This window comes from Nothoprocta perdicaria, unplaced genomic scaffold, assembly GCF_003342845.1.
Source record: "Nothoprocta perdicaria isolate Ctin4 unplaced genomic scaffold, notPer1 scaffold_6, whole genome shotgun sequence".
NCBI lineage: Eukaryota > Metazoa > Chordata > Aves > Tinamiformes > Tinamidae > Nothoprocta > Nothoprocta perdicaria.
In genome coordinates this window covers 3,933,334-3,957,822 of record NW_020455865.1, presented here as the reverse complement: position 1 = coordinate 3,957,822, position 24,489 = coordinate 3,933,334, and the positions used below count along the sequence as shown (strand labels likewise).

General features: G+C 47.6%; 2 protein-coding genes across 3 annotated transcripts; one reads left to right on the top strand and one right to left on the bottom strand.

Moving 5' to 3' along the window:
* The first annotated feature begins 4,610 nt into the window (after positions 1-4,610).
* On the top strand, positions 4,611-17,663 carry POMT1 (protein O-mannosyltransferase 1). 2 transcript variants are annotated; one of them, XM_026049180.1, is made up of 21 exons: positions 4,611-4,837; positions 4,949-5,032; positions 5,462-5,605; positions 5,883-5,989; positions 6,442-6,492; positions 6,840-6,986; positions 7,262-7,373; positions 7,958-8,023; positions 8,509-8,602; positions 8,835-8,990; positions 9,295-9,425; positions 9,658-9,753; positions 11,082-11,174; positions 12,194-12,290; positions 12,382-12,474; positions 12,989-13,109; positions 13,553-13,650; positions 14,168-14,281; positions 14,693-14,819; positions 15,495-15,672; positions 15,882-16,056. In XM_026049180.1, the coding sequence occupies exons 3-21, from the start codon at positions 5,484-5,486 to the stop codon at positions 16,054-16,056; spliced, it is 2,178 nt and encodes a 725-aa protein (XP_025904965.1). In that variant the 5' UTR covers positions 4,611-4,837; positions 4,949-5,032; positions 5,462-5,483. The 2 variants fall into 2 exon arrangements, with proteins under 2 accessions (XP_025904965.1, XP_025904964.1); XM_026049179.1 differs by lacking the exon at positions 4,949-5,032 and having other exon boundaries at positions 4,612-4,837; positions 15,882-17,663.
* Positions 17,664-18,037: 374 nt separating this feature from the next.
* Positions 18,038-23,259, bottom strand: UCK1 (uridine-cytidine kinase 1). Its single transcript, XM_026049181.1, has 7 exons — positions 23,164-23,259; positions 22,361-22,520; positions 21,355-21,451; positions 21,080-21,222; positions 20,879-20,973; positions 19,765-19,813; positions 18,038-19,431 (listed from the first exon to the last, which is right to left on the bottom strand). The coding sequence occupies exons 1-7, from the start codon at positions 23,257-23,259 to the stop codon at positions 19,244-19,246; spliced, it is 828 nt and encodes a 275-aa protein (XP_025904966.1). The 3' UTR covers positions 18,038-19,243.
* Between the last annotated feature and the right edge of the window lie 1,230 nt (positions 23,260-24,489).

Here is a 24,489-nt window from a genome sequence, read left to right as displayed (position 1 = left end):
TGACAGAACCTTGCTTAGTTTTATATATGGTTCTGTGCTACTTGGAGAATCACAACTCTTCTAACCTGGGTTGGTTTGAGTGTATGTTTTCCCACATGATTTAGCCTTTCAGGTTACTCAATTAAGAGAAATACAGGACAGTTAAGGCGTTCATTTTTCAGTATTGTTCTAAGCTAGAAGCAGTGCTTGCATTAGAAGTAAATGTGTACTAAAGGTATATTGTAAATCAGTGCATTAATCTTGAAACTTGCACCACTTTAATTGTAGCTTTGGGGTGCCTTGTGCACAACAAAATGTGGCATTTTCGTTTTAAGAAAAAAAAAAAAAATCACCGAATTTCTGTTGCAAGCTCATCTGGATCTAGTTTTGTTGTGGGTTTGGGATTTTTTTTTAGTGACTGTAAACATGCAGCAAAATGTAAATCATAGATTTACAAACTGTAAACTCTGTTAAGAAGAAATCTCCTCGCCTCACATGGGTCAGAAGAGTTGGCTAGAGCCAACGGGTCTGTATGGACTACTTTTTGTAGTTGTGATGCTCTCTTATGCTCCCTACCTTGGCCGCTCTCATTCTTCCTGTCTCCTGAGACTAGTTCTGTATCGTGTTCCTCCCTTGGGGCTGCTCTCCTAAGCTTTGCTCTTCTCCTTTTTCCCAAGGTCTTGTTTCTGCTCCTCTTTCGAACTTGCAGCCTCTTGTAAAACTTGCATTGAATCACATCACTAAGGGAGCTCCCTTGCAAAAGCAGCTCCTGTTTTTCTGGTGTTGGAAGCACGTGGTCACAGAGGCAATTTGGAATCATCCTTTTGTTCTCCTGTCTCAAATGAACAGCAAAAGGTCTTTCCTTTTGGTGCAGCTGCATATAGTGCATATACAGCCTTGCCACCTTATGCTTTCTTAGCAGTATTTGATGCTATATGAAAATCCCAAGGGGAGGGGGCTGGGGTTTATTTCTTGGGTTGGTTGGTTTCGGCGGGTGCCTGTGCCTGTCTGTGTGTGTAGACTTTTAGGATGGACTTAAAAGTTCCTGAAAGTGCTTGTAGTCCTTCAGTTGAAAGTAGTCAGCTGCAAGTAAACTCCAGTACTTTCAGCTAACTTGGTTTGTGTCGTTTAACTCCTTCAAAATGTCAAGTGGGCTGGTCACGCCGGAATGAGGGAAGGAAAACTTCATTTCTGCAGTAGATGATAGCTTGCTAATTGTCTGTCCCATCTGCCCCTGCTAGATGGCAGCAAGTCATTTGTTGGTGGTTCCAAAGAAGATATTTTGAACAAAGAATGTATTTGGGAAAGGATCTGAAAGGTGTTTTTGTTTCTTTGTTTGCCTTTTTTTTTTTTTTCTCCTTTCTGGGAAAGATTATTCTTCATAACTTTTAGAGATGCATTTGAAGTTTTAAGCTAGGTATAAATCAGAATGTTTATACAATAGCTTTAAAAAGAGCTTAGAAACCTAAACTAACTTAGACATAGTAATGTCCCCTCTCCACAGGTGTCCCCACTGCGCATGGCAGAGAATCGGAAGGGAAAGGGATAGGATGGTACTTTTAGGAAAAATAAAAGCTCTTCCCCCCATTCCCCTCCTCTCTTGTTTTGTCGATTTTTAACTTCAGAGCAGGGTGTGCCAGTATCTCTCTAGCATCCTCCAAAGTACCGGGTTTAACATTTAGCAACAAGTATTCCCCCAGCTTTCAGACATCTCCCAGACCAGCCTCTTCATCTGCTAGGCCTGCTCCCAGGATTTTCCAAAGATTGCTCCATCAGTAAGTCATCCACACTCTTTCTTCCTTGGAATATCATGAACAACAGGTCTTTTTTCTTTATGTCACCCTTCTGCCCAGCTGGCCCTAGCTAATATTAGCCCAGGTTCTAACTGTAGTGGCTACAGAGACTTTTTCCAAGCCTCCCTCTTCTCATCTCTTCCCTACCTCTAGACACACTACTTAAGCTTTACAAGGACACTAACCTCTTTTCTCCCACCTGTATGACTTGGTATTGGTCTTAACGTGTTGGAGAGAACAGGTTATTGCTGAATACAAGATGTTGCAGTCCCTCTGGTGTAAATGCCATCAGAACTACATTTCTTCCTGTTGAAAAAGGTCATCCTTCTTTCTCTTTTATCTCCTCCATTTCTTCCCCTAACAGAATAAAACACTAGAATTTATTTATACGTATTTGATGTTGTAGGTCTAGGTGAAAAAGTAATTGTTTCACTGCTCTATTTATATATTATGTCTGAATTATTCTGTGCAGGAAAGGCCAAGAAATGCATGTGTGAGCTTCATTCCATTCCTCACCTTTGCGTGACTGTCAGCTGCAGTTGGCAAGACTCCCTTTCACTTTATGGAGTTTTGTGTGATGGAAGGCAGTTTTAGAGCCCGAATTTCTAAGGTGCAATATCCTTCTTTAGCTTATGCTTTTGTTTGTTTAAAGCTAACTCAAGGTTAGTGCAGTTTGTGGTGCTCTTCATTCTAAAGGAAAGTTTCTGGTTCCTAAAGATGCAAAAATGTGCTGGTAGGTAGATAAATTCTGCTTGGGGGGAGGAAGAGGGTGAAGATGTACAGAACGTGGGTGTGATTTATAGGGGTTACTTCTCCTTGCCATCTCCACTGCTGAAGGGTAGCACCCCAGTGATTTTTTCCCTCGCTGCTATTCGTTTTGGTTTGGCTTGAAATGAGCTACCAGGTAGCAGGCTGCTCCTGCTAGGAAAGATGCAGTGCGTAGTGGGAGGGAGAAGTGGAATCCACACTTTCAGCAACAGTGGGTGAAGCAGAAATACTCAGAGGCTGACTCTGCTGCTCCTTGCTTAGACTGTTCAGCTGAAGGTCTGAAGCACATAGGGAGCTGGTTTTGTTACACAGTGATCACAGTCTTGCAGCTGCGTTCAGTGCTGCTTTCCGCTTCAGCCTGCTTTGGCCCTTAATTTCAAAAACACAACCTTGAGGTTAAGGAATAAAAAGAGGAAAAAAAATCCGTATTTTTTTGCAGGCTGCAGTATATTTTTAAATGACAAGCGGAAGCAGCACAGTCACTAGTGAAACAGGTATTTTTGATCTTTCGTAAGTCACTCCAGGCTCTGCCATGTGACATCTCTACCGTCAGTAACTCTGAATGTGGTCGCACCCATTGGACTCCATGCGTGTTTGTGTTCATGCAGAGAGGCGCTCTCTTGAACCATTTCCTTGCAAGAATGCTTCAAAGCTACAAGCTGCCCTGTGGTTCCCGTGTATTTATGGATATATAGTAAAAAAGGAGCTTAGCACTTCGGCTATGTCTCACCTTTCGGCAGGCTACCCCATCCACTACCAAGTGAGCACCACCGCATGCTATGCTCTGTTCTGTTCCATTTCCCTAACCACATCTTTTGCTTCTGACTGGCTAAACACAGGTGAACTCTTTGAAGCAAGGGTTATTTTTTGATATACAACAGCCCAGTTTCCACGTGAGAAAGATTGCCTTGCAAGGATTAATTGACAACTGGCATCAGATTATCCCGAGCTGCAGCCCATCAATGAGCAATGAGGGTCTTGCAAAAGCAGCGGGACTATTCCAGCTCTTTTATTTTACGTTTCTCGTTTTAATCCAAAGACCACCAGGCTTTGCTGGTGGCCACGACCACCCTTGTGGCTTCGGTGGGTTCCTCGGACCTCTGCAGCCATAACCTCGACCCGTAGCCCTGGGAATCGCAGCAGCAGTAATGAGGCACTTCCCTCCTCCGCATGTCTCCCGGCGTTGTCCTAGCTGGAATTCTCCTTCCCGTTCTGTATAAATTGCATTTGTTGTTTCTCAAGGGGATATTGTACTCCTTAAAGCTTTTAACCTCATGAACCTGTATAGTATTTTTTTTTTTTTTTGGCCTTTCCTCTCTTTGTCTTTCCATGTAGACCAGATATTTGAAAGGGCAGACGATGGATAATTGTGTAACGTGCAAAACCTGTTTATATTTTTTGGAAACTTTTACTTGGACCGGAACTCGAATCATGGAATCACCAGGCCAGTTGCGGCACACTTTATTGCCCTTTTTTTCCTCGTTTCAGTACCTATTGTTTCTCCTTTCAAATATGTGATTGTATTAGCTCTTTCCATATGAAAGAATTCTCCTTATTTAAATAAAAAAGTTTAAAAAAATAAAGCAGATTATGCTTTTCTCAAAAAAAAAAAAAAAAAAAAAAAAAGCTCTGTCGTTTCGTTTTGTTTTGTTTTGTTTTCTTTTGATTAAATGGTTGTAAAAAGAAGCTCCCCCTGCTGGGGACTGGGGCCTCCTGGGGCCTGCAGTGATGGCGGCGCCCGCCATGGCGGCTTTTTTCCCTCCCGTGGGGTTGCCCTAGCAACAAGGGTCGCTTCCTTTAAGAGGCCACGTGCGTTTGATGTCACATCCGGCGTCGCCGGGGCGGGCGGGAGCGGGTCGGGGGTGACGGCGGCGCGGGGGGGAACAGGGGACGGGGCCGCCGCCATCTCGGTGCCGCCATCTCCTGGGTGCCGCTGCCGCCCCGAGGGGCCCGGGGGGCGGCTGGGCCAGCTCCGTGAGGCTCCAGGGAGGGCGGCGGTTCTCGTGCCCGCCCCTATAGCGCTTAAGGCAGCGGGGGAGACCCGGGGAGGGGGCTAGGGGCCCCATTGCTCACCCCTAAAGCGGAGCACGAGGCCTGGAGCCGGGCAGAGCGGTCCAGGCGCCCCCAGAAAGGCTTAATAGGGGCTGTGAGAGCCTCGGGGGAGGATCCTCCCAGTGCCCCTCACAGCGCTCGACGGTGGGGAGGGATGTGAGGCCAAATCGAGGCCCTTCATACCCCCATAAAGCTCCAGGGGAAGGTGCGAGGGGTCCTGCTGACCCCCGGCGGGCTGGAGAGAGGTACATGGTTTGGGGGGGGTCCTGCTGCAGGGGTGGGGAGTGCGGAGCCATTTTGTGGCAGGGGGGCTCTTGCAGAGGGCGATTCCACAGGGCAGGACTCGTGTTTGGCAGGTGGGCAGCGACACGCACCCCTCGTGCTCGCCTCGTCCGAGCCATGCGGGAGGGTTTGTCCCGGTAGCTCCCAGGTGTGCTGAGGTGAGGAGGCACCATCTCGGTATGAGAATATTTGTGGGTTTCTCCTGGCCTCCCAAAAAAGGCTCCGTTTACAGGAATATAGCTAAATAAAAAGCCATAATGGCAGCTGAGCAGCTGGCTTGTCTACCATTAGCACCACGGTATGGCCTGGGAGGTTTGCATAGCACACAGCAGTAGAATATGATCTCGAATTGAGCTATATGGGGGGAGAATTTAATATATATATATTTAAAAAAAAAACATAAAATAACTTGGTGATTTTTCACAGAGTTACTACCATCTATGCAGTATAAAACATATTTTTATAAGCCAAGAAACCATGTCAGGGTACCTTGACTTACCAAAAGCAGTGCTGCATTTCTTTCTGTCAGGTGTTCTTCAGATAGCAAAGGGGTAACTACTGTTTTATTTTTCTTACTATTCTCAAAGGTTTGAACAGACCTTGGACAGGATGTTGGGATTTCTGAAGAATCCAGTTGTGGTCACAGCGGAGATAAACATGAACCTCTTGGCATTGACGGTGCTGGCATTAATAAGCCGTCTTCGGGGGCTTTCCTATCCCCGGGCTGTGGTGTGAGTAAACTGTTTTACTTCCCACTTGATCCACAGAATCCTTTTCTTAAAACACGTGTGAGCGGGAATGGAGCAGAGCAGAGCTCGCCTGGTGACAGACCCAGGAAGAGTGTTTCCCTATCAGAAAATCAAGGCGGAGGGGCAAGGGAATGAAGTGCTTCTCTTTGCTTTCTTGTATTCTTAACCTTCTGCCAACAAACCAGGGGCTCCTTGTATCCCTGTATCTTGCCAGGTGCTTCCAGTGAGACTTGACGTGTTTTTGTCTCTTCTGTTCCAGTTTTGATGAGGTTTATTATGGCCAGTTCGTTTCCCTCTACATGAAGAGAATCTTCTTCGTGGATGACAGTGGCCCCCCTTTTGGCCACATGCTGCTGGCTTTGGGAGGTAGGGCATGTCTTGCTAGATTGGGAAGTGTCTGTTTTCAGTTGCTGTGGAAGAGGGACTGAAGGGGACTGAGGAGAGAAGAGTTGTTCTGGTTAAGTATAAGTTGCCAGTTCACGTCATTGGGGAAAAATAAAAGGCAGGTCAGAGGTTCTGATGTAGAGCTGGGATTTCTCTTATGTAATATCATAACAGGGCTATCACATGAGTATTTGGGAAGTGACAAAGCCATGTATCTGATATCTCATTATCCGGGCAGTTGGGTAAAGAGGAACGTGAGATAAGAAGTGCTAGTGACTAGAAATTATAAGTAGCAAATGGAGTTTAGGGCCTGAGTTCCTTGGTGTAGCTGAGACATGCACGACATGCAAGTGTCTGCATGTGAAAGGAGGGATTTTTAGATTCCAATTTTGACATTGGAAATTCTTTTTTTTTTTTTTTTTTTTTTTTTTAAGGTTACTTAGGAGGATTTGATGGAAACTTCCTATGGAACAGAATTGGAGCTGGTAAGAAATGTTTCTAACTTTGTTAAAGAAAATAAACAGCGTTTGGACAGCTGACAGATTTCTCTTTCCTGACTAGTGGAAACAGTGCTTTATCTGAGACTTCCAGTTCTTCTCTTACCTAAGGCTCCTGCAGGCCTTGAAATGAGAGTTTAAAGCATTACCTTGCTGTAGCATGGAAATTTTTATTCAGTTAAAACAGTTAAGTAGTTAAGTAACACAAACTGGACAATGAATTACTAAAGGCAGCAGTAACATTCAACAAGTTATTATAGTCATAAGGAGTTCTATATTGAACCAGCTTCTCTGCAGTTTCCAAATTGATGTATTACTGTTGTCTCCTATTCTAGAATACAGCCTGAATGTTCCTGTTTGGTCCTTGCGACTCCTGCCAGCGCTGGCTGGTGCCCTCTGTGTCCCTTTGGCATACCAGATTTTGGTAGAAATGCACTTCTCCCACTGTGCTGCGCTTGGGGCTGCCCTTCTGATCCTCCTAGGTAAGATTAGTCCCTTGGGTCACATTCTTCATGCAAGGAGGGAGGTCCCGTAGCCCATTGTAAGCTTTTAGAGCCTGTAAAAGGATGAGTACATACAGCTGTGCAGAGGGTGCCATTCGAGACTCATCTTTAAACAAAATAGGAATAGATGGGCCATTTGTACAGAGGTAGATGCTTCTTTAATAGTCATGTTACTTGCTGAGGTGGAGCACTTACCTGGCGTCAAGGAAGCTACTAGGTAAGAGTCTCTTGTGTCTCTTTCTCTTTTTCAACAGAGAACTCTTTGATCACTCAATCGAGGTTCATGCTCCTGGAATCAATATTGATATTTTTCATCCTGCTTGCAGTTTTGTGTTTCCTGAAGTTCCACAATTCACAGAGCTATAGGTAAAGCTGGATTGTTGCTGATCCTTTTGCAGTGACCCTGGACCTTGACCCTGAGCCTTAACCCCAGACCTGACCTGGACTTGACCCTGGACCTTGACCTGGTACCTGACCCCATACCCAGGTCACAGGCTACTTTATGCCACATTTTTCTAGTTTTACTTCACCTTCTTCCACATTTGTCATGGATTTTCCACTTTTCCTTATGTTACCTTGCTTCCTATCCTCTTTTCCCACCCCTTGAACTCCCCATATCAGATGCTTTAATGGTGTGCATCCTCTGCATCTCTCTCCCTCCCACCTGCATTCATCTCCCTCCATTTCCTCCCTTTGTGCATCCTCTGTGGAAAGCTGGACACAGGTGTGGATCCTGCACCTCCAGGGCTGACCTGCCCTGGGGTCTGATCCTGCCCTCCTGGCAGGATGGAAGTTGTGTATGAGGTACCCCTGGGTAGAATAAGAATTAGTGGAGTCCTGCTGACTTTTTTTCCCAAGTTAAATTACCTGTATTCAAGCAAATGTATTAGAAATCCAGGCATTTATGCAGATCTCATTGTAGCGTTTTTTCCTTTGTCCTTTTATTTAAGTGCCTTCTCTTCAAGCTGGTGGTTTTGGCTTCTGTTGACTGGAGTAGCTTGTGCGTGTGCAGTTGGGTAAGTACCAACACTTGGTTCTTGTAAGTTGACTTGCCTGCCCAACAGACTGTTTCTGAAGTAAACATCTCAATTTGTTGAGAACAATGCCAGGCATTAAAGAGTAATAGCACAGGAAGAACATAAATGTATTTCCTAGAGATGTCTATATAAGTTAACATAACATAACCTCTCCTTCATAGTCCTCAAGCTTCAGTAAGTCTGAATTTAGTGACTCAGTGCTTACTGATCTGTCACTTTGTTACCGAGAAGATTCTCTGCCTTTGTCACTGTCAGTTATTTAGTTAGCAAGCAAATTATGTCTTCTAGGGTCAAATCCTTGAAACACATGTATATTGGCATACTAAACTTGTCATGAATGAAAGCCCTTAGGCTTAAATGCATCCTGTTCATGACAGAATTTGAATGTATGCATCTTGCATTAAGTAACAGTCATAAATGTGTATAGGTTTTAAACCAGTTGGTTTCTTTTTTTTTTTTCTCAGGGTAAAATATATGGGCCTGTTCACCTATATGCTGCTTTTAGTCATTGCAGGACTCCACTTCTGGCATATGATTGGAGACCACAATTTGTCAAACGTAGGTAGCACAGCACTCAAAATACATTGTGTGTAACCCTTTGCAACAAGAAACACCTGGGAGACTTCAAAACTACAGGTCACAATTCTACCTGTAGCTGTTTTTTATCCCACAATCCCAAATCATAGTTTGCATTATCTCATATTGTAGGATTTTTTAAAGTAAAACAAACAATATGCTGCAGTATTTTTAGTATCTGGGGCACGAAAACAGTGAACTGTCTGTGTTCCAGGTTTCCTTGATGTGCCACTTTCTGGCTCGGGGGCTGGCCCTCATCATCATCCCAGTGACAATGTACCTGTCCTTCTTCTACGTTCACTTGGCTTTGCTGTACCGCTCCGGGCCCCATGACCAAATTATGACAAGTGCTTTCCAAGCCAGCTTAGAGGTAAAGGAAGTGTGGTCACACCTGCACTCTTGTTATTTTGATTCAGCATATTTATTCCCTTAAAAAAATTTTAGTGCTTTGGTGCTGTAATGCTGCATTAAGTCTCCTTTTATTTAAAAAAGGATTGAAATCTTAGTAGCAAATGGAAAGCTTTTTTACCAATGAACTTTTTTAGATACAGCCAGACAGGAAGGCATTTGGCCAAGCTACTGCAGTTTAAATAAGAGGTGACTCTTGCCAGAATTTAAACAGCCTGTGGGCTGCAGTTTCTTCCTTCCATTCATGCTCACATTATGCTTTGCAGGGTGGACTAGCTCGAATCACTCAGGGCCAACCCTTAGAGGTGGCTTATGGCTCCCAGATAACTCTGCGGAATGTATTGGGCAAACCCATGCAGTGTTGGCTCCATTCTCACAAGAACACTTACCCCATCAGGTGAGGAATCTAGTTTATTATGTAGTCTTAGGGTGAAAATACACCTGCGTTCATCTGGATGTCCAGATAGGCAGTCTTTCGTTAAGCTTTTGGAGCACACTGTAAATGCACATGCTTTCTGTGTTCCCTAAGAGAGGAGCCAGTGATCTGATGCAGTTTTGTGGTGCTGTGCCTCTTGAGCACAGACATGTACTATTCCCCTCTTCCTGTTTTGTTTTAATCTCCTGTTCAGGTACGATAATGGCCGAGGTAGTTCCCATCAACAGCAGGTGACGTGTTATCCCTTCAAGGACGTGAACAACTGGTGGATTGTCAAAGATCCTGGAATGTGAGTATACAAGAGACTGAAATGCCAACCTGCTGCAAGCACACAGTAGTAGTACTTAGCTTAGACTGGACTTAACTGTTCTCTCGTTATAGAGGTTGAAGCCCTGAGGAAAATCATTTCAGCTGCAGAGTTGGTCAGGCTGTCTCGCTTCCCCATTATCTTCATTATGTTAGAAGCATTACTGAAGGCTCAGAGGTTCTGTTTTCTGCTCCCACCAGAGCTTGAGCTGTGCAGTGTGCAAAGGGAACTTCAAAGAGGAATGAGATTGATGTGAACTCTTCAGGTGCTGTGCATGAAAGTGAAATTCTGCCTTTTTGAAGTGTGGAAGCCTTGGCATTGAATTGCCGTGATGAGTTTTATCAAACTTGAGTAGGTCTCAGAAGAGAGTAGAAATCTCTTTTGCAGAATGAATATTTCTTTGTACTTCAAATGTGGGTTGAACTGTAGAGCCTGTCGCATCCGGAGGAATTCCAGGTGTGTGTCTGTGACTGAGCGTTTCTCCCATGTAACTGTCAGTTAGGAGTGAGACTCTTTGTTCCTGCAGCTCTGCTAGTGAAAGCCCTTGTGTGATGTCATTTTATACTGATCAAAAAGTTGCTTTTGTTTCTCATGTTACCCTGGGAACTGCATAAACAGTCCTGCTAGCAGCACTGTGTGCCATTGTAAATCTTATCCACACCAGGAGACTTTGGCCATGGTACAAACCTTACAAGGCAGGAGTACCAGATGCTTTGTGGGAACCACAGAAAATGGTATCTCCTTAAAACTTTTCAGACTCCAGACTCTTACAAGCCCTGGAGAACATCTAGGCTGCCTGTGAACCTCACAGAGTGATCAAGCACAGGCAGCAGCTACATCAGCTGCAGCGTTGCCCCTTGCCAGAACACGCGTCCATCCTGTTGAGAGGCAAGTTGAGTTTGGTCTCCTTTGTGGAGATAGCCGTTAATCTCTGCCCAGAGTGACACTGGTGGTAGTAAGAACACCTGTCAGCTTGCACTGAAGCACTTACCCATTTCATGGAAGCCACCAAGCAGCTGTTGGATGGGAAGAATCTGGACTCGCTCTTGGCTGACCTGGATTCAGACCGCAGGCTGGGGTGTCGGTATCCCCTTACCAGTCCCCTGAGCCATTCTGTCTTTAACTCTCCTTTGCCTTGGCAAGCCTTGTTTCCATTATGGTGTAACCTGTCAGTTGCTTGAATTTTTCATCTTGCCATCTCTCCTTTTATCCATGTTTGCATCTTCTCGACCTCTCAGTTTGGTTGTGACAAGGTGGCATTCTTTAGAAAGAAGAGGGTCACCACTTCCTCTTGTGTCTCCCTCCACCAGGCAGCAGCTGGTGGTGAGTAACCCACCCCGTCCTGTCAGACATGGGCACATTGTGCAGCTGGTACATGGCATCACCACGCGATACCTCAACACGTAAGACACTTTTTTTTTCCCCCATCCTCTTTCAAGCTGCTTGCTCAGTGTTTTCCTGTTTCTCAGAATAACTGTTTGGAGTGGAGGTGCAGGACCCTTCTGTTCAGCTACACTATAAACTACCTGTTAGTCCTTAAACAGTGGGGCTAGGAGGGGCCTCATGGTTAGTCATATAGGTCATCCCTGTGCCATGGAGAAAGAATTCAGTGCTTATTTGTGCAGTTGGCTTGGCAGTAGGATTTGATTAACCAAAATCTTACTCAGTGCCTGGTCGTTATTTCTAGTCTACTCTGCTGTGGATCTTCAAAGAGGTTAACAGACATGTTGACTCTTATTTACCTGATACAGATCATGCTGATTCTCATAAATACGTGTCTCCCTACAAAGGCTCCATCCTTCTCCCTTCACTGCCCTCTGTCCAGGAAGGTGGAGACATTTACTATTTTGTGAGACCAACAGCTAGCAGCACTGGTCATTTTCATAGCATAGTCTTGGATGATGGATGTGCTGTGAAAGTTAAGACAGTATTTTGGAGTCACTTGTGTGCTGAGGCTGATTGCTCTGGGTTCCTGCCTGTTTTGTAAAGACTGCTCTATGAAATGGCCTCCTGATTCCTATCCAGAGGGATGGAGCATGCACTTGAATATCACTCAGATTTAGAAGGGGAACATCCTGACCTTGGGTTTTTGCTGTGTCCCTTCCAAACCCAATTTGTTCATTATCAGAAACCCCAGTGAAGAGCTTCTCTGTTTGTCACAATCAGGGCTTGTTCTACAGCCCAGGACAGGAGTCATCTGTATTGGCTTCCTCCAAGCCTGTTCCTGGCAGCTCTTGTTAATGAGAGTGTTCTCTTTCAGAGTAAATAGTGCAATCTGTACAAATGGGTTATTTGGGTTTACTTTATTGATGAAATTGGTCTAAGCCAACTTGGTAACTTTATATTTGGAGTTTTTTATTATACAAATTTGGTAAATGATATTACAGAGTCTATGGGCGTGTAATTTTATCCTGTCCTGCAGGCATGATGTTGCTGCCCCTCTTAGCCCGCATGCCCAAGAAGTCTCCTGTTACATTGATTATAACATCTCCATGCCAGCACAGAACCTCTGGAGAGTGGTGAGTAGTCTAAGAGAAGGGAGGAGCACGTTTCTGTCTGGAAGAAACAGCTGAGAAAAAATGACAGTCGAAATTCATCTGTCTATTGTAGGAAATTGTGAATCGGGAATCTGATACAGATGTGTGGAAGACAATTCTATCAGAAGTGAGATTTGTGCATGTGAACACCTCTGCAGTGCTAAAGGTAAGCGTGAGGTTTATCTATCTAGATAAACCTTTTTCCTACATGTAGCTTGTATAATCTCTATGCCCCAAAAGACCCAACCCACGTAAACCAAACATATAAATAAATAAACAGAAGCAAAAAAAAATGCTAGATATCCAAAGAGGGAAAAGAATCCAAATTGTGTGTTTCAGGTGTTTGTACTGATTCCTTCTCAGCATGCAGAGCTGTCCTGCTTCTCAGGAGGTTGTGGTGACTCTACACAGCTAAGCCTCGGACACCACCTCACAAATTGGTGCTGGGGCTGTGTGTTGTAGCTCTCAGCAGCTGGAGCAGTTAAGAATCTCATCACAGCATTTGCCAGAATTGCTGACCTTACAGCTGCAGCGCTGGTGGAGGCAGTGTTGTGTGGTGACTCTTCACAGACTTTTCAGCAGTCCCTTTTTCCCATCTGCTGCTCGTTTAGGGCCTCGCAATTTCCAGCCTGAAGTTCAAACTGGCAGGGCTGTAAGACTAAAACGTCTTTCACTTGCAGCTCAGTGGAGCATCGCTACCCGAGTGGGGATACCGGCAGCTGGAGGTGGTTGGAGAGAAGCTCTCCAAAGGCTTCCACCAGAGCATGGTGTGGAATGTGGAAGAGCACAGATACGGGAAAAGTAGGTGTTCTCTAGACAGATTCCATGATGGGGTCCTCCTTTTCATAGAAAGGTATCGTGTCAATACATGATGTGTGTGTTTCGCATAAAAGTATTTTCCTTGGTAGTATAGGAAACAAAACCTACTTGTTGTGTTGGATATTTAACTACAGTGCAACATGGGTGGAAGGATGCTGTCCCATGGAATTGCTTATGCTGAGTACAGAGAGAGGAGAATGTTCTTGGGATGTTCTGGCCACACATAGCTAATAATGGGTTTGAAGAGCTTTTGAGAGGACTCTGCCTCTACCAGGGTGTCCAGACCTTTAAAAATTCCCTCAGAAGTCTCTTGCCAACAGACTGTTGCAGACCCCTTGAGTGAAGAGCAGGGTTATAGCATGGGCACACCTAATTAATTTCATGCTGTTACATTGCCCTTTCCGAGCTATGCTGTTTGCTTCCAGGCCAAGAGCAGAAAGAAAGGGAAGTGGAGCTCCACTCTCCTACGCAGATGGACATCAGTAAAAACCTTAGCTTCATGGCCAAATTTGCAGAATTACAGGTGAGTATCTTCCCTGTGCCATTCTTGTTGGCTTTGTCCTTTTTTTTTTTCTGCTGAGCAGGAAATTAGACATTTCTGCAGCATCTGAGTCTGAAAAGCCATTGTTTATTCCTTGCTGATAGAGTAATTTAGCTTCCTCAATTAAGAAGAAAAATCTGAATGCTCTTAGAGGGGCTTTAGAAAACTGCTCAACTGTACTATTCAGTAAGGAATACATGAATGACTGTGTGAAAAATGAAGGAGGAAGAGCTGTTAGGCATCCAGAAATCTCACTGAAACTGAGCCTTAATGTCTTTATATGTGAAATCAGTAGTGTTGATATCCCTTAGTAACATTTCAGAATTTTGCTAAGGAAAGTGCATTTCATTAGAACAAAACAAAAGCATTTTAGTTATCAGTACAAGAGATGAAAAATCTTTCTTTGCTTTCAGGCTAAGAGCTTAGATCTTGCAGCTGGAGCTGCTCATCCAGCCCCGATTTCTCATTTGTGGCTTCAATTCTGTTTCCTTTGTTCTAGTGGAAGATACTAACATTGAAAAATGAAGATACGGAACATAAATACAGCTCCTCAGCTGTGGACTGGATCACGATGGATACAAATATTGCCTACTGGCTCCACCCAACCTCTGGGGTAAGTCTGAAGCTGAGTAAATGAGAACCCATAGAACAAAGCAGGTTAGTTCTGATGTGAGTTCCCGAAGGGAGAGTGAGAGAGTTCAGTCCAAAGAACAATTTAAAGAAATCACTTCTTGCATTTTTTAAGGGGAAAAACTGCAATTTATTAGTTACCATTACTGAGTCTGTTTAAAAGATGAGTTCATCTTCAGTTGTATCTTTTAAATATGCCATACGTTAAAAAGAACAAGAGCCTAAGAGCATCCAAGCTTATCAACCTGCTTTGTTCCAAGAAAAATCAGGTTGCTAGCCAGATATATGCTGAATTTTTGATTTAGCAGATATATGTGGGAAATATTTGAACTTAATCTAAAACAAAACTGGGGCGTGTTCCTTCTTCTGGCTCAGACCATCTCATGTCCTGCAGGCTCAGATCCACCTCATTGGCAATGTTCTCACCTGGGCCTCAGCTAATGTTGCTGCCCTGATCTACGTGTGTTTGTCGCTGTGGTACTTGGTGCGGCGAAGGAGAAGAATTTACGACGTTCCCGAAGGTCTGACTGAGATGGAGATGAGTTCTCTTGTTCTACCAGACTTTAATGGGGCCAGACCCACGTTTTTGCTGCTGTGTATTTAGCTGTGGTAGCTTTTTCTGTGCAGGAGCTCCCCAGCTTTTTATTTGGGACACACAGGTGTGCGGAGAGCTCCATGTCCAACCAGCAAGAGGTTGGTTATGGCCTCTGGGAAGGTGACCCTCATCTCATGAAACAATATGGCAGCCAGCATAATATGTGGCTTATTCCCTTGATTAAAAAAAACATCTCTGGGCATTAGATTCAGACGGTACAGAGAACCTTTGTGACTGTTGTAAAGGAAATAGAGGGAGACACTGACTCTGTTGGGGGTGTTTATTTTAGAAGTGTTCTTTCTGGCAGAGGTGCCATCCCTGCCACATGTCCTGCTTTCCCCAAGCTTTCTGGGAGTACATCCCACTGTTATGGGGTGAAGCTGCTTCATTTTGACATTGGTCTGTCTTAATAGGCACGTCATAAAAGCGTGACAAAATTTAACCATTTCCCTCCACTGGGAGGTGTGAGTAAGTTAGTTAAACGTCTTTTAACACAAAATATAGAAAATAGAAGCCTTCAAGAGGTAACGTTTTAGAAGCTTTACGTTTCTGGGGTTGTGTTTCAAGGACAGCATTAGGATCGGAGTGCTCTCTTTGGCAGATGCGTGGCAGCTCTGGGTGTCAGCAGGGAGGATCTGTGTTGGAGGCTGGGCTGTCAATTACCTGCCTTTCTTCCTGATGGAGAAAACGCTCTTCCTGTACCACTACCTGCCTGCCCTCACGTTCCAGATTCTCCTGATTCCCGTCGTATTGCAGCACCTCAGCGATCATCTCTGCAGGTACGTGGGCCAGGACAGTTTCTAACAGAGCTGGACAAAACAAGGTGCGTGGGTCTTTCTTTCAGTGCTTGGCAAGTTCCTGCAGAAAAGCAGTATTTTTTTTTTTCCCCCCCTCCTAGTAGTGTCTTTGTTGCAGCACGGCTTTAGCCACGTTTTGTTATTTTCTAAATTCCCATTTTTGCTCTCTTTCCTCCCCCATCCCATCCCAGATCTCTGCTTTCCAAAAGCATGTTCAGCGCCTTCCTTGTGGCCTGGTTCTCCTCAGTTTATCTTGTCTACTGCACATTCAGCCCCGTGACCTACGGGGATCCCTCTCTGTCAGTTGCTGAGCTCAAGGATTTGCGCTGGAAGGACAGCTGGAACATCCTCATCCGGAAACAGTAACAGCCTCAGTTACGCTCATAGGCTTGTTGCAGGCAAATGGGAATATCTTTTATGCCAAGCCAAGAATTTGTTGTATAATTGAAACGTTACCAAGCTGATCCAATAATGGACATTAGTTCAGATTTAATTAAAATAGAAAAAAATGAGGGAAAAAATAAAAGAACAGTGTTATAGAAGAGGTTTCAGCAGCAGTACTGGAAGTTATTACCAGCACAGGACCCAGTGGCTACTCCTGTTAGGCTGCCCTTTTTGCTCTACCTTGGCTGCTCCATCAGTCTGGAGGAGATCACAGCAAATTCTCAGCACCCCAGGCCCTGTGCTGGGAGGAGTACGATGCAGGTAATGAGTTTCACCTTCCTCTGCAGGGAGGCTGATGTTGATAGTTTCTTTCTTTTAGCTCCAGGGTATGTGCAGGCCTAGTTTATGTCTCCTAGCAGTTTGTTCTTTCTTGCTTGGGGTAAAGTAACATGTTAAAACAAAAGTTACTTTAGATGAACAGTCTAGAATCAGTTACTGCTGTTGCCCAGCTCCCAAGTTTGCATTTAGCTACCAATAATTGACTCTGTGGGCTCCAGTATCAGCCCAAGCTTGTATTCCTTTGCACCCAGTTTGGTGCCCCCACTTTCATGGTCTCTGTGGTCATCCTTATTTCTCTGCAATACAGCACTGTGCCAGGATTATAAATAGTTCATTCTACGTAGATTAATGACTTGCTACTATTACCTGTGTGCAGTCATGTGGTATAACCATAATTTTTATAAGCCTAAGCAAAAATAAACAAATTATTAGGCATTAAAAATGCTGTTACAGCTAAATGGGCTAAGAACAAACCTGCAGGCAGCCCAAGAAAGGACAGGCACAGCCAGAAAGAGCCAGAGACCTTGCAGAGTAAGTGCAAAGTCTGTAGGCTGTTGTGTTACAGGGTTATACCTCAGATACCTCGAAGAGGAGCTTTAAGCAAGGTAGCACTGATAATGCTGAAAAGAAATCTGCTCGGACTGGTAGTTTGGGTAGGAAAAAAAAAATAGAGGTAACTCAGCCCTTGTCCTGACTTGCATCTGCAGAGGATGGTACAGGGTGTAGCAGAGGCTGCCGGATGAGAAGTGGGGTCCCTTGCATGGCCTTGCGACTGGGGACCATGTAGCAGCTCCTTCACCTGCCTTCAACAAGCAGCCTAGGACCCGGGCCAGGTCTGACTGTCTTTTCTGGTGGTTGCAGCAGCCTCCTGCAGTAGAGATCAAAGCTTCCCAAGCGCACAGCACTTGCTGAGCAGCAGAGACTGACCAGGCTCTACCTGTGGAGCTCCCTGCTGCTGTAAGTGATGTTGCTCAAGGCTGCCTTGATCTTCTCCCCCATGAGGCCGGGTGATCAAACACTACATTCACTCCAAGCAGAGCTTAGAGACTGTTTCACTGCTCCTTAAAGCTCCTGATAGCTCAGTCTTCAGTTGAACTATCTCCTGCTCAGGCTGTTACCCTGACCAAAAAGCAGCTCAACAGCAGGAAACCTCCCTTCTCTTGCTGGCTTCACTATTACCCCCACGTACCCCTGTGCCAGGGTGTTCACCTAGCAGGTACCAACTTTCTATGGTGCTGGAGATGTTGTAGAGATGACGCTGCAGCCTGCAGTTTTATTCTTTTCCCTAAAGCTTCAACCATTACAGAAATAAAGCTAACAATTCTGGGTTTACCTTATACTGTTGAGTATGAAAAATCGCCAATAATGTTGGGGCTACTTTCATTGTAACAGTACAAACACACAAAACAGAATGGCTTTTATATAAAATGCTCCTTTCTGCTCACTGTTGATTCATTTATTAGACAAAGCAAAACATCCACAGCCAGGCTTTGGTTTTAGAAAACTAGCAAATACAAAAAAGTTCCTCCTAATAACGTTTCCATCCCCCCACCCCCCTATTATTAGAGCTACTGTAAGTGCAGATGTAGTGACAGAAAAATATAACACAGACACATTTTAAAGGCCCAACTGATCCTTCATTCCAGAAGTTCTCCAGAAACTGCTGCTGTGGTGTAACTAAGATAAATTGTGGAAATAGGGCTATCACTTTTTATACTTCCAGCTGCCTCTGCTTTTTTTAGAAAACCACAACATTTGTGTCTTTAAAACACTTTTAACTGTTTAAAAGTGTAAGGTACACATTCTGACTCTACTAGAGGGTAGAAATATGTCAGGTAGCTTCTTACAGTTTGTTCTATCAGGAGGGGCAATTCACATCCTTCCCCTTTGCTGATTTAACTACCCAGTTCTGTAAGTGGATGGATTCTGCCCAGCAGACCCTGCAACCAGCAGCACTGAAACGTCCTCAGTCACTAGAACTGACAAGGTCACGTTTCTTTTCCCCACGAGCAACTCACCCCAGCTGGAGCTCACTATTCAGAAACGATGGTAAAGGGGACTCTATTTGGGTACAAAAATGACAGCCTCATCTACAGACAGCACAGCAAGGCCGAGGTGCTCGGCAGGTACCAATTATGAACCAGACTCACTCTGATTCTCGAGCCTGTGCTTGTGGTGAACTGCAAGTTCCGTTTTGTCCTGGAGGGCCTGTGTTTCCCCTCTAGCTTGGGCAAGAGCTGCTTATATTGTGGTGTTCATGAGTTCTCACCTGCTCCACAGCAGCTCCAGGTGACACGGGAGGCTGCCCCGGAACACGATGCCAGGGCGAGGGCCCAGAGAGCAGGGCTGCAAATGACTCTACCTGCTTGTTTAATTCAGAGGGTCTGTGATTGTCTTTCTTGGACACAGACAGACTGTTTTCCTTTCAGAAAACACACAGAAGCAGGTGCTAAGTTTCCTGCTAAGGAAGAGCAGCACTGGGGAAATGGGTTATCTCGTTAAACACCTGGTAGCGCTTCACCTTCGGGGCTGAGTTCACAGCATTAGATGTCACTTGGAAAATTAAAAACCAAAGGCAAGTTAGAACTGCCTCTAACCGCTTCACTTAGCAACGATATAGTGAGATATCCAAGGGGGAAAGGGGAAGGTTTTCGGCAGGGAGAGGGGCAACAGTCCCTTCTTCCTCTCCTCGCTGCGAGAAGTTTCACACCAGTGTCCCCTCTGCTGCTGCGATCATTTAAAGGGCACTTCACAAACCTCTTTTGCTAGTAGCTCTTCCTTCCCAAAGTTTTTTTGGGCACTGGTCTGGAGCCGAGGCAAATCCCGCGGGTTAGTGGGGCCGGCTGCTGGACTCCAGGTGCGAGCGCTTGCCGGCCGCCAGCACCGCGCCGCTCTCGGCCTGCTCGGGGAACGGGCGCTTGTAGCTCCGGCCGTGCCCGTTGACCGCCCCTCGCTGCCACTTGCAGATGTCACCGTTCAGGATGTCCTGAATGTGCTGCACGATGAGGTTTATAGCAACTGCGGAGAGAAACAGGGAGCGTGGGGCAACGTGGGCCTGGCCGAGCTACGCAAAATATAAATGTGCATCAGCCAACCCCGTACAACTCAAATGTATACATTAACAGCAGGTCCTTAAATGAACCTACAGCTGCCTTCTGCTCCCCAAACCAGCACCCTGCTGTGCACCCCCAGCACGTACAACGTGTCCCAGCCCTTCGCAGACCCAGGCCAGGCTCTGGGCTCCCCTGCGTCCCTCCAGCACAACCCTTTGACCCCCCACGGGTGTGCAGGGGTGCCCCATGTGCCGTCACCCCCAAAGCGGGTTCCTCGGAGAACTGAGCTCCCTTTTACCCATGTTGTCCACGCCGCGGGGGATGATCACATCTGCATACTTCTTTGTCTGCAAAACAGAACGGTGGTGGAGACGGTCACTGGCAGAAGTTAAATTCAAGGAAGAAACTAAGAGAAATCTGAGATCTAACAATAAAGATGGAGGAGGGTTTTTTTTTTGGTTTTTTTTTGTTTTTAATGCTCAAGTTAAAACTTGCTTGCCTGGTAGTATCTAAATGAACTGGAAAGTCATACTGGGTAACACAGCGTGGATGTGCCCCTCTGCAGGGAATCACCAGGTAGGAGGTGGGCACCTGAGCAGGTAGCTCGAGTGGGAATTGGCATTTCCACTTCTGAAACGGACTGTCCGTAGCGTGTGGCACACGGGCTTCCTCCCATCAGCATGTCACGAGCCATTACTAAATCTCTGCCAAAAGCCAAGGCCCCTAACGGACACGTGAAATTCCTTCCTGCCTCTGATGACATTTTACTGATTTTTGCCACCTCCCGTTTTCTTTTTCCCCTCCCTATTTACAGATCAGTTAACAAATTCAGCAGTTTTAATGAATACTTTCACAATTCCAACATTGCTTTGATCCAGAACAAGCAAAGCCCGGTCTAGTGCTTAATCCACAAGCAGAATCTTGTCCTCAAGGGATTTTTACAAATTAATATGTGTGTAAGCACCTCAAATGCCTTCACACTGTACAGACTAACAAGCAGACTGTATAATGATCTGCCCCAGGTTTCATCAGTATTCCTCGCTGAGACAGAGTCTGCTGGAAAACGATCTTTTTTTCCCCAAAGATTTAAGAATAAATGTGGTTGGGGGGGGTGTTTCAGGCCAAAGCCCCTTGCTGGAACAGCCATGGCAGTGAGAAGTGTGGATTATCAGGGTGCTGCTGTGGATTATTATGGTGCTTTGCCAGCACAAAGAACCAGCCTTAAGTTCCTTAAACAGCTTGCAGTGATTAAAGAGATAGGGCAGAAGGGGGAGTGCGGGACTCGTAAAAGACTAATACAAAAAGCTACCCTCACAGAAGAGCGAATTGCCAGGCAACTCTTTCTCCCTCCTCCCCCCCCCCAAAAAAAACAACAAAAACCACCCAAATCAAATGAATGAACCCTTTAGTACCGGTAAGCAGAATTCCTCAAAGGCAGGTTTGACAAACGTCGTGTACTGGGTGAGGATCTGCTCCAGGTCCCTGCCACGTTTCATATCTCGCAGCACTGGGACAGGAAAAGAAGCAGCCGTGAGTTTTACCACGAAAGCAAAGGTGGGTGAGGAAACCTGACCAACAGACCGGGAACAGGGCCACGGCCGAGCGAGCGGCACCTCTGCGGGACAGCCTGACGTCCGAATCCGTGTCCACAAAGAGCCGGAGGTGGAACATGTCCCTAATGTCCTGGCTGTAGAAGACCAGGATCCCCTCAAACAGGACGACGTCGGCTGGATAAACCACGGTCGTCTCTTCCAGCCTGGAAGGAAACAAAAGCAGAGCACTTGGGTGAATGGATCTTGCACCACACTCGGAGTGTGTAAGGGGCAGCTGGGCAGCTCCTGCGCCAGGCACAAGGGGAGCCCTCGACCAGCACAGATCTGGCACCTACCTAGAATGGGTCACGAAGTCGTAGGTTGGAACCTCAACTGTTTTCCCCTCAACAATATTTTTCAAGGTTGTATGCATCAAATCGTTATCAAAAGCATCTGCAAGAGAATGGTAGAAAGAGGATGATCAGATGCTGCAACAGCTCAAGTTCTGCTCTGGTTTTCTCTTCCTGAAGGAGAAGTTGCCTGTCAAGTATTCCACCATGGAAAAGGAAATTCTGGCCTATTCTTTCCAGCAACAACCCAGCACCCTCTCCATCCCCAAACTATTTGGTTTTATTTGGTTACAAACACAAGGGAGAGAGACTTTGTCACTGACAAGCAACTACAGTATGTTGAAATATCCCAAAAGTGCCATTGCTTTTCTCACCTCTCAGCAATTATATAATTTATTTGTATGTGTCTCTTCCAGACTGTTAGTTAAAAGTATATGAGAAAACCTCAGACATCTTAAGGCTGTTTGGGAGAGGTGCCCACCGTGTCCAACCTTAAACGTGTCCAACCCCGTGTACAACCAGACACTAAACGTCAGACAAGGGCAAGTGGTCTCCCACTTGCCACTAAGCAGCATGTCCCAGAGTGCTGGCAGTTGTTTGCATGGAAAAGAAACATCAGGAAAGGACTTGGAGCTCTGTGTATTTTTTTTCTGTGCATTCCAGCAGTGGCATCCGGACGCTCCCTTGCGCATTCGCTAAGAAGGAGGCTCAGGAGAGGGAGGAAGAGGCTCACAGGGCTTCACGGGACATCAGGGTGCGGAGCCTCCTCCCCATCCCTGCCGTCTGCTCCTCCTCTAACGGAGCTCCTGGAATTCTGCTCATGGAGCGGGCGAGACAGCCGGTGCCGCCGGTGTCCCTGCTGCGACACCCGCAGAGGCTGCTGCCCTCAGGGCCGGCAGCTCCCGACCTCCCCGCGCAGCAAACACGCCGCAACAGCCTCTTCCCACGCACCGAAAGCCCGGCCACGCTTTGCAAAAAGGCCCTTTTTCTGTCCCAAAGCGCGGAGCCTTACCCGGGTGGTCGAAGTTGTACTGGCCCTTGAGCGCCTTGGCCTTCTGCTCGGCCGTGAGCACCTTGTAGAAGCGGTCCTGGCTGAGGATGAGCACCTTGCGCTGCCGGTGGTCCACCTCGTTCTGGCCCAGCAGCTCCATGATCTTCTCGCACACCGTGGACTGCGGGGGCACGCGGACGCGTCGGCGGGGACGGCCCTGCCGGCGGCTCCCGGCCCGCTCCAGGGCCTTGGACACGGCCTGGGGCTGGGAAGGGGCTGGAAGGACCGGGAAGGGGCCGGGAAGGGGCAGGAGGGGTCGGGAAGGGGCAGGAGGGCTGGGAAAGGGCCGGGAAGGAGCTAGGAAGGGGCTGGGAAGGGTCAGGAGGGCCGGGACGGGTCGGAATGGCCGGGAAGGGCTGGGAATGGCCGGGAAGGGCTGGGAAGGGTTGGAAGGGGCTGGGAAGGCACTGGGAATGGCCGGGAAGGGCCGGGAAGGGTCGGGATGGGTCAGAAGTGCCGGGAAGGGTTAGGAAGGGGCTGGGAAGGCACCGGGAAGGGTCGGGAATGGCCGGGAAGGGGCCGGGCCGGGGCCGCTGCCCGGAGCTCCCGCCCGGCAGCAGTTGCGGGGCTCCCCCGCTGCTGGGGGGCTCCCTGCACGCCGAGCACGAGGTGCAGCCGCCACGAGCCCCCCCGCCGCAGTCCCGGCTCCCCCCGTGTCACAAAGCCGGGGCGCTGAGGCCGCGCACAACTCGCGGCACGTGCGGCCCCCCGCCGGCCCCGCGGGCGGCAGTGCCGGGCCGGGCCGGGCCGGGCCGGGGTCGCACCTTGCCGCTGGCGGTGCCGCCGCTCACGCCGATGAGGAAGGGTTTGGGATGCGGCCGCTCGGGCTCGCTGGGGCCGGCGCCGCCCGCGGAGGCCATGGCGGCGCGGGGCGGGGCGAGCGGCGCGGGGCGGGGCGAGCGGCGCGGCGCGGGGCGGGGCGAGCGGCGCGGGGCGGGGCGGGGCGGGGCGAGCGGCGCGGGGCGGGGCGAGCGGCGCGGGGCGGGCGGCGCGGCGCGCGGGGCATCACGGGAAGTGTAGTCCAGGGGGCGGGGCCCGCGCGCCGCTGAGCTGCGATGAGCGGCGCCGGCCTCAGCCGGGAACGTGCGCGCGGGTCTGTGCCCGCACACACACACATGTGTACCCATACATGTACACACACGTGTCCATAGACATATACACATGCATATACATACACATGTACGTATATACAAATGCACACGTGTACACACATATGAATATAAATGTACATATCCATATACATACATGTGCATACACATATAGATATGTACACTTACACACACGTGTGTGTTTATATACACACACACACACACACTCACATAACACATACGTGTGTGCATATATAATATATCCAATATATAAAATATATATATAATTAGAATACATATGTTAAATATAGATATATATTATATTTTTTATGCACACACAGACTCACATAACAGGTGAGGGTGGAAGGAACCTCTCGCGCTCACTTAGGCCCGCCCCACCTCGAGCAGGGACACCCAGGGCATGTGGCACACCTATGTACCCATACGTGTGCCCCCATATGCCCATGTACAGGCACGTATACCTGCGTGCACTCGTCTTTATGTCTCCTTATACACGTACACCCTCCTTATGCCGCTGCACATATCCCTAACCACACAGATTTCCGCACAGACATGTGCAATGTGCACCGACCACTGCGTGCACGGGTGCGTGCACACATGCACATGCGTGTGCACATACGTGTGCGCGCGCACACACACACACACACACACAGAGCCGCTGTGCCGGGGGTCCCGGCCCTGGCGCCCGCGCGGCCGCCGCCGCCGCCCTGGTCAATGATTAAATCGGGGCGGCCCCGCGGCGGCAGCTCCGCGAGCGGGCGGCCATGCAGACAGGTAAGCGGCGCCAGCGCCCCTGCCCTGCAAACAGAACCCCCAAATCCTCCCCTTTCCCCCCAAACCCTGCAGGGGCCCCGTGGGGCGGCAGGGGGCTGTTCAGGGCCCCTCCACGTGGCCTCCCCACCAGCCCGGTCCCAGCGATGGCGAAACCAGGTGGGACCCCCCCCCCCCGCCCCAGTGCAACCCAGTCCCCGCATCCCCTGG

Bases quoted from the DNA above. Each gene is read 5' to 3' on its own strand.
- UCK1 (XM_026049181.1), bottom strand. From the start codon at position 23,259: ATGGCCTCCGCGGGCGGCGCCGGCCCCAGCGAGCCCGAGCGGCCGCAT. The intron at 21,452-22,360 runs GTAAGGCTCCGC...ATTCTCTTGCAG, and splicing joins GTACAACTTCGACCACCCGG to ATGCTTTTGATAACGATTTG. The intron at 21,223-21,354 runs GTAGGTGCCAGA...GTTTCCTTCCAG, and splicing joins GACTTCGTGACCCATTCTAG to GCTGGAAGAGACGACCGTGG.
- POMT1 (XM_026049179.1), top strand. From the start codon at position 5,484: ATGTTGGGATTTCTGAAGAATCCAGTTGTGGTCACAGCGGAGATAAAC. The intron at 5,606-5,882 runs GTGAGTAAACTG...CTTCTGTTCCAG, and splicing joins TCCTATCCCCGGGCTGTGGT to TTTTGATGAGGTTTATTATG. The intron at 14,820-15,494 runs GTCTGACTGAGA...TCTCTTTGGCAG, and splicing joins AATTTACGACGTTCCCGAAG to ATGCGTGGCAGCTCTGGGTG.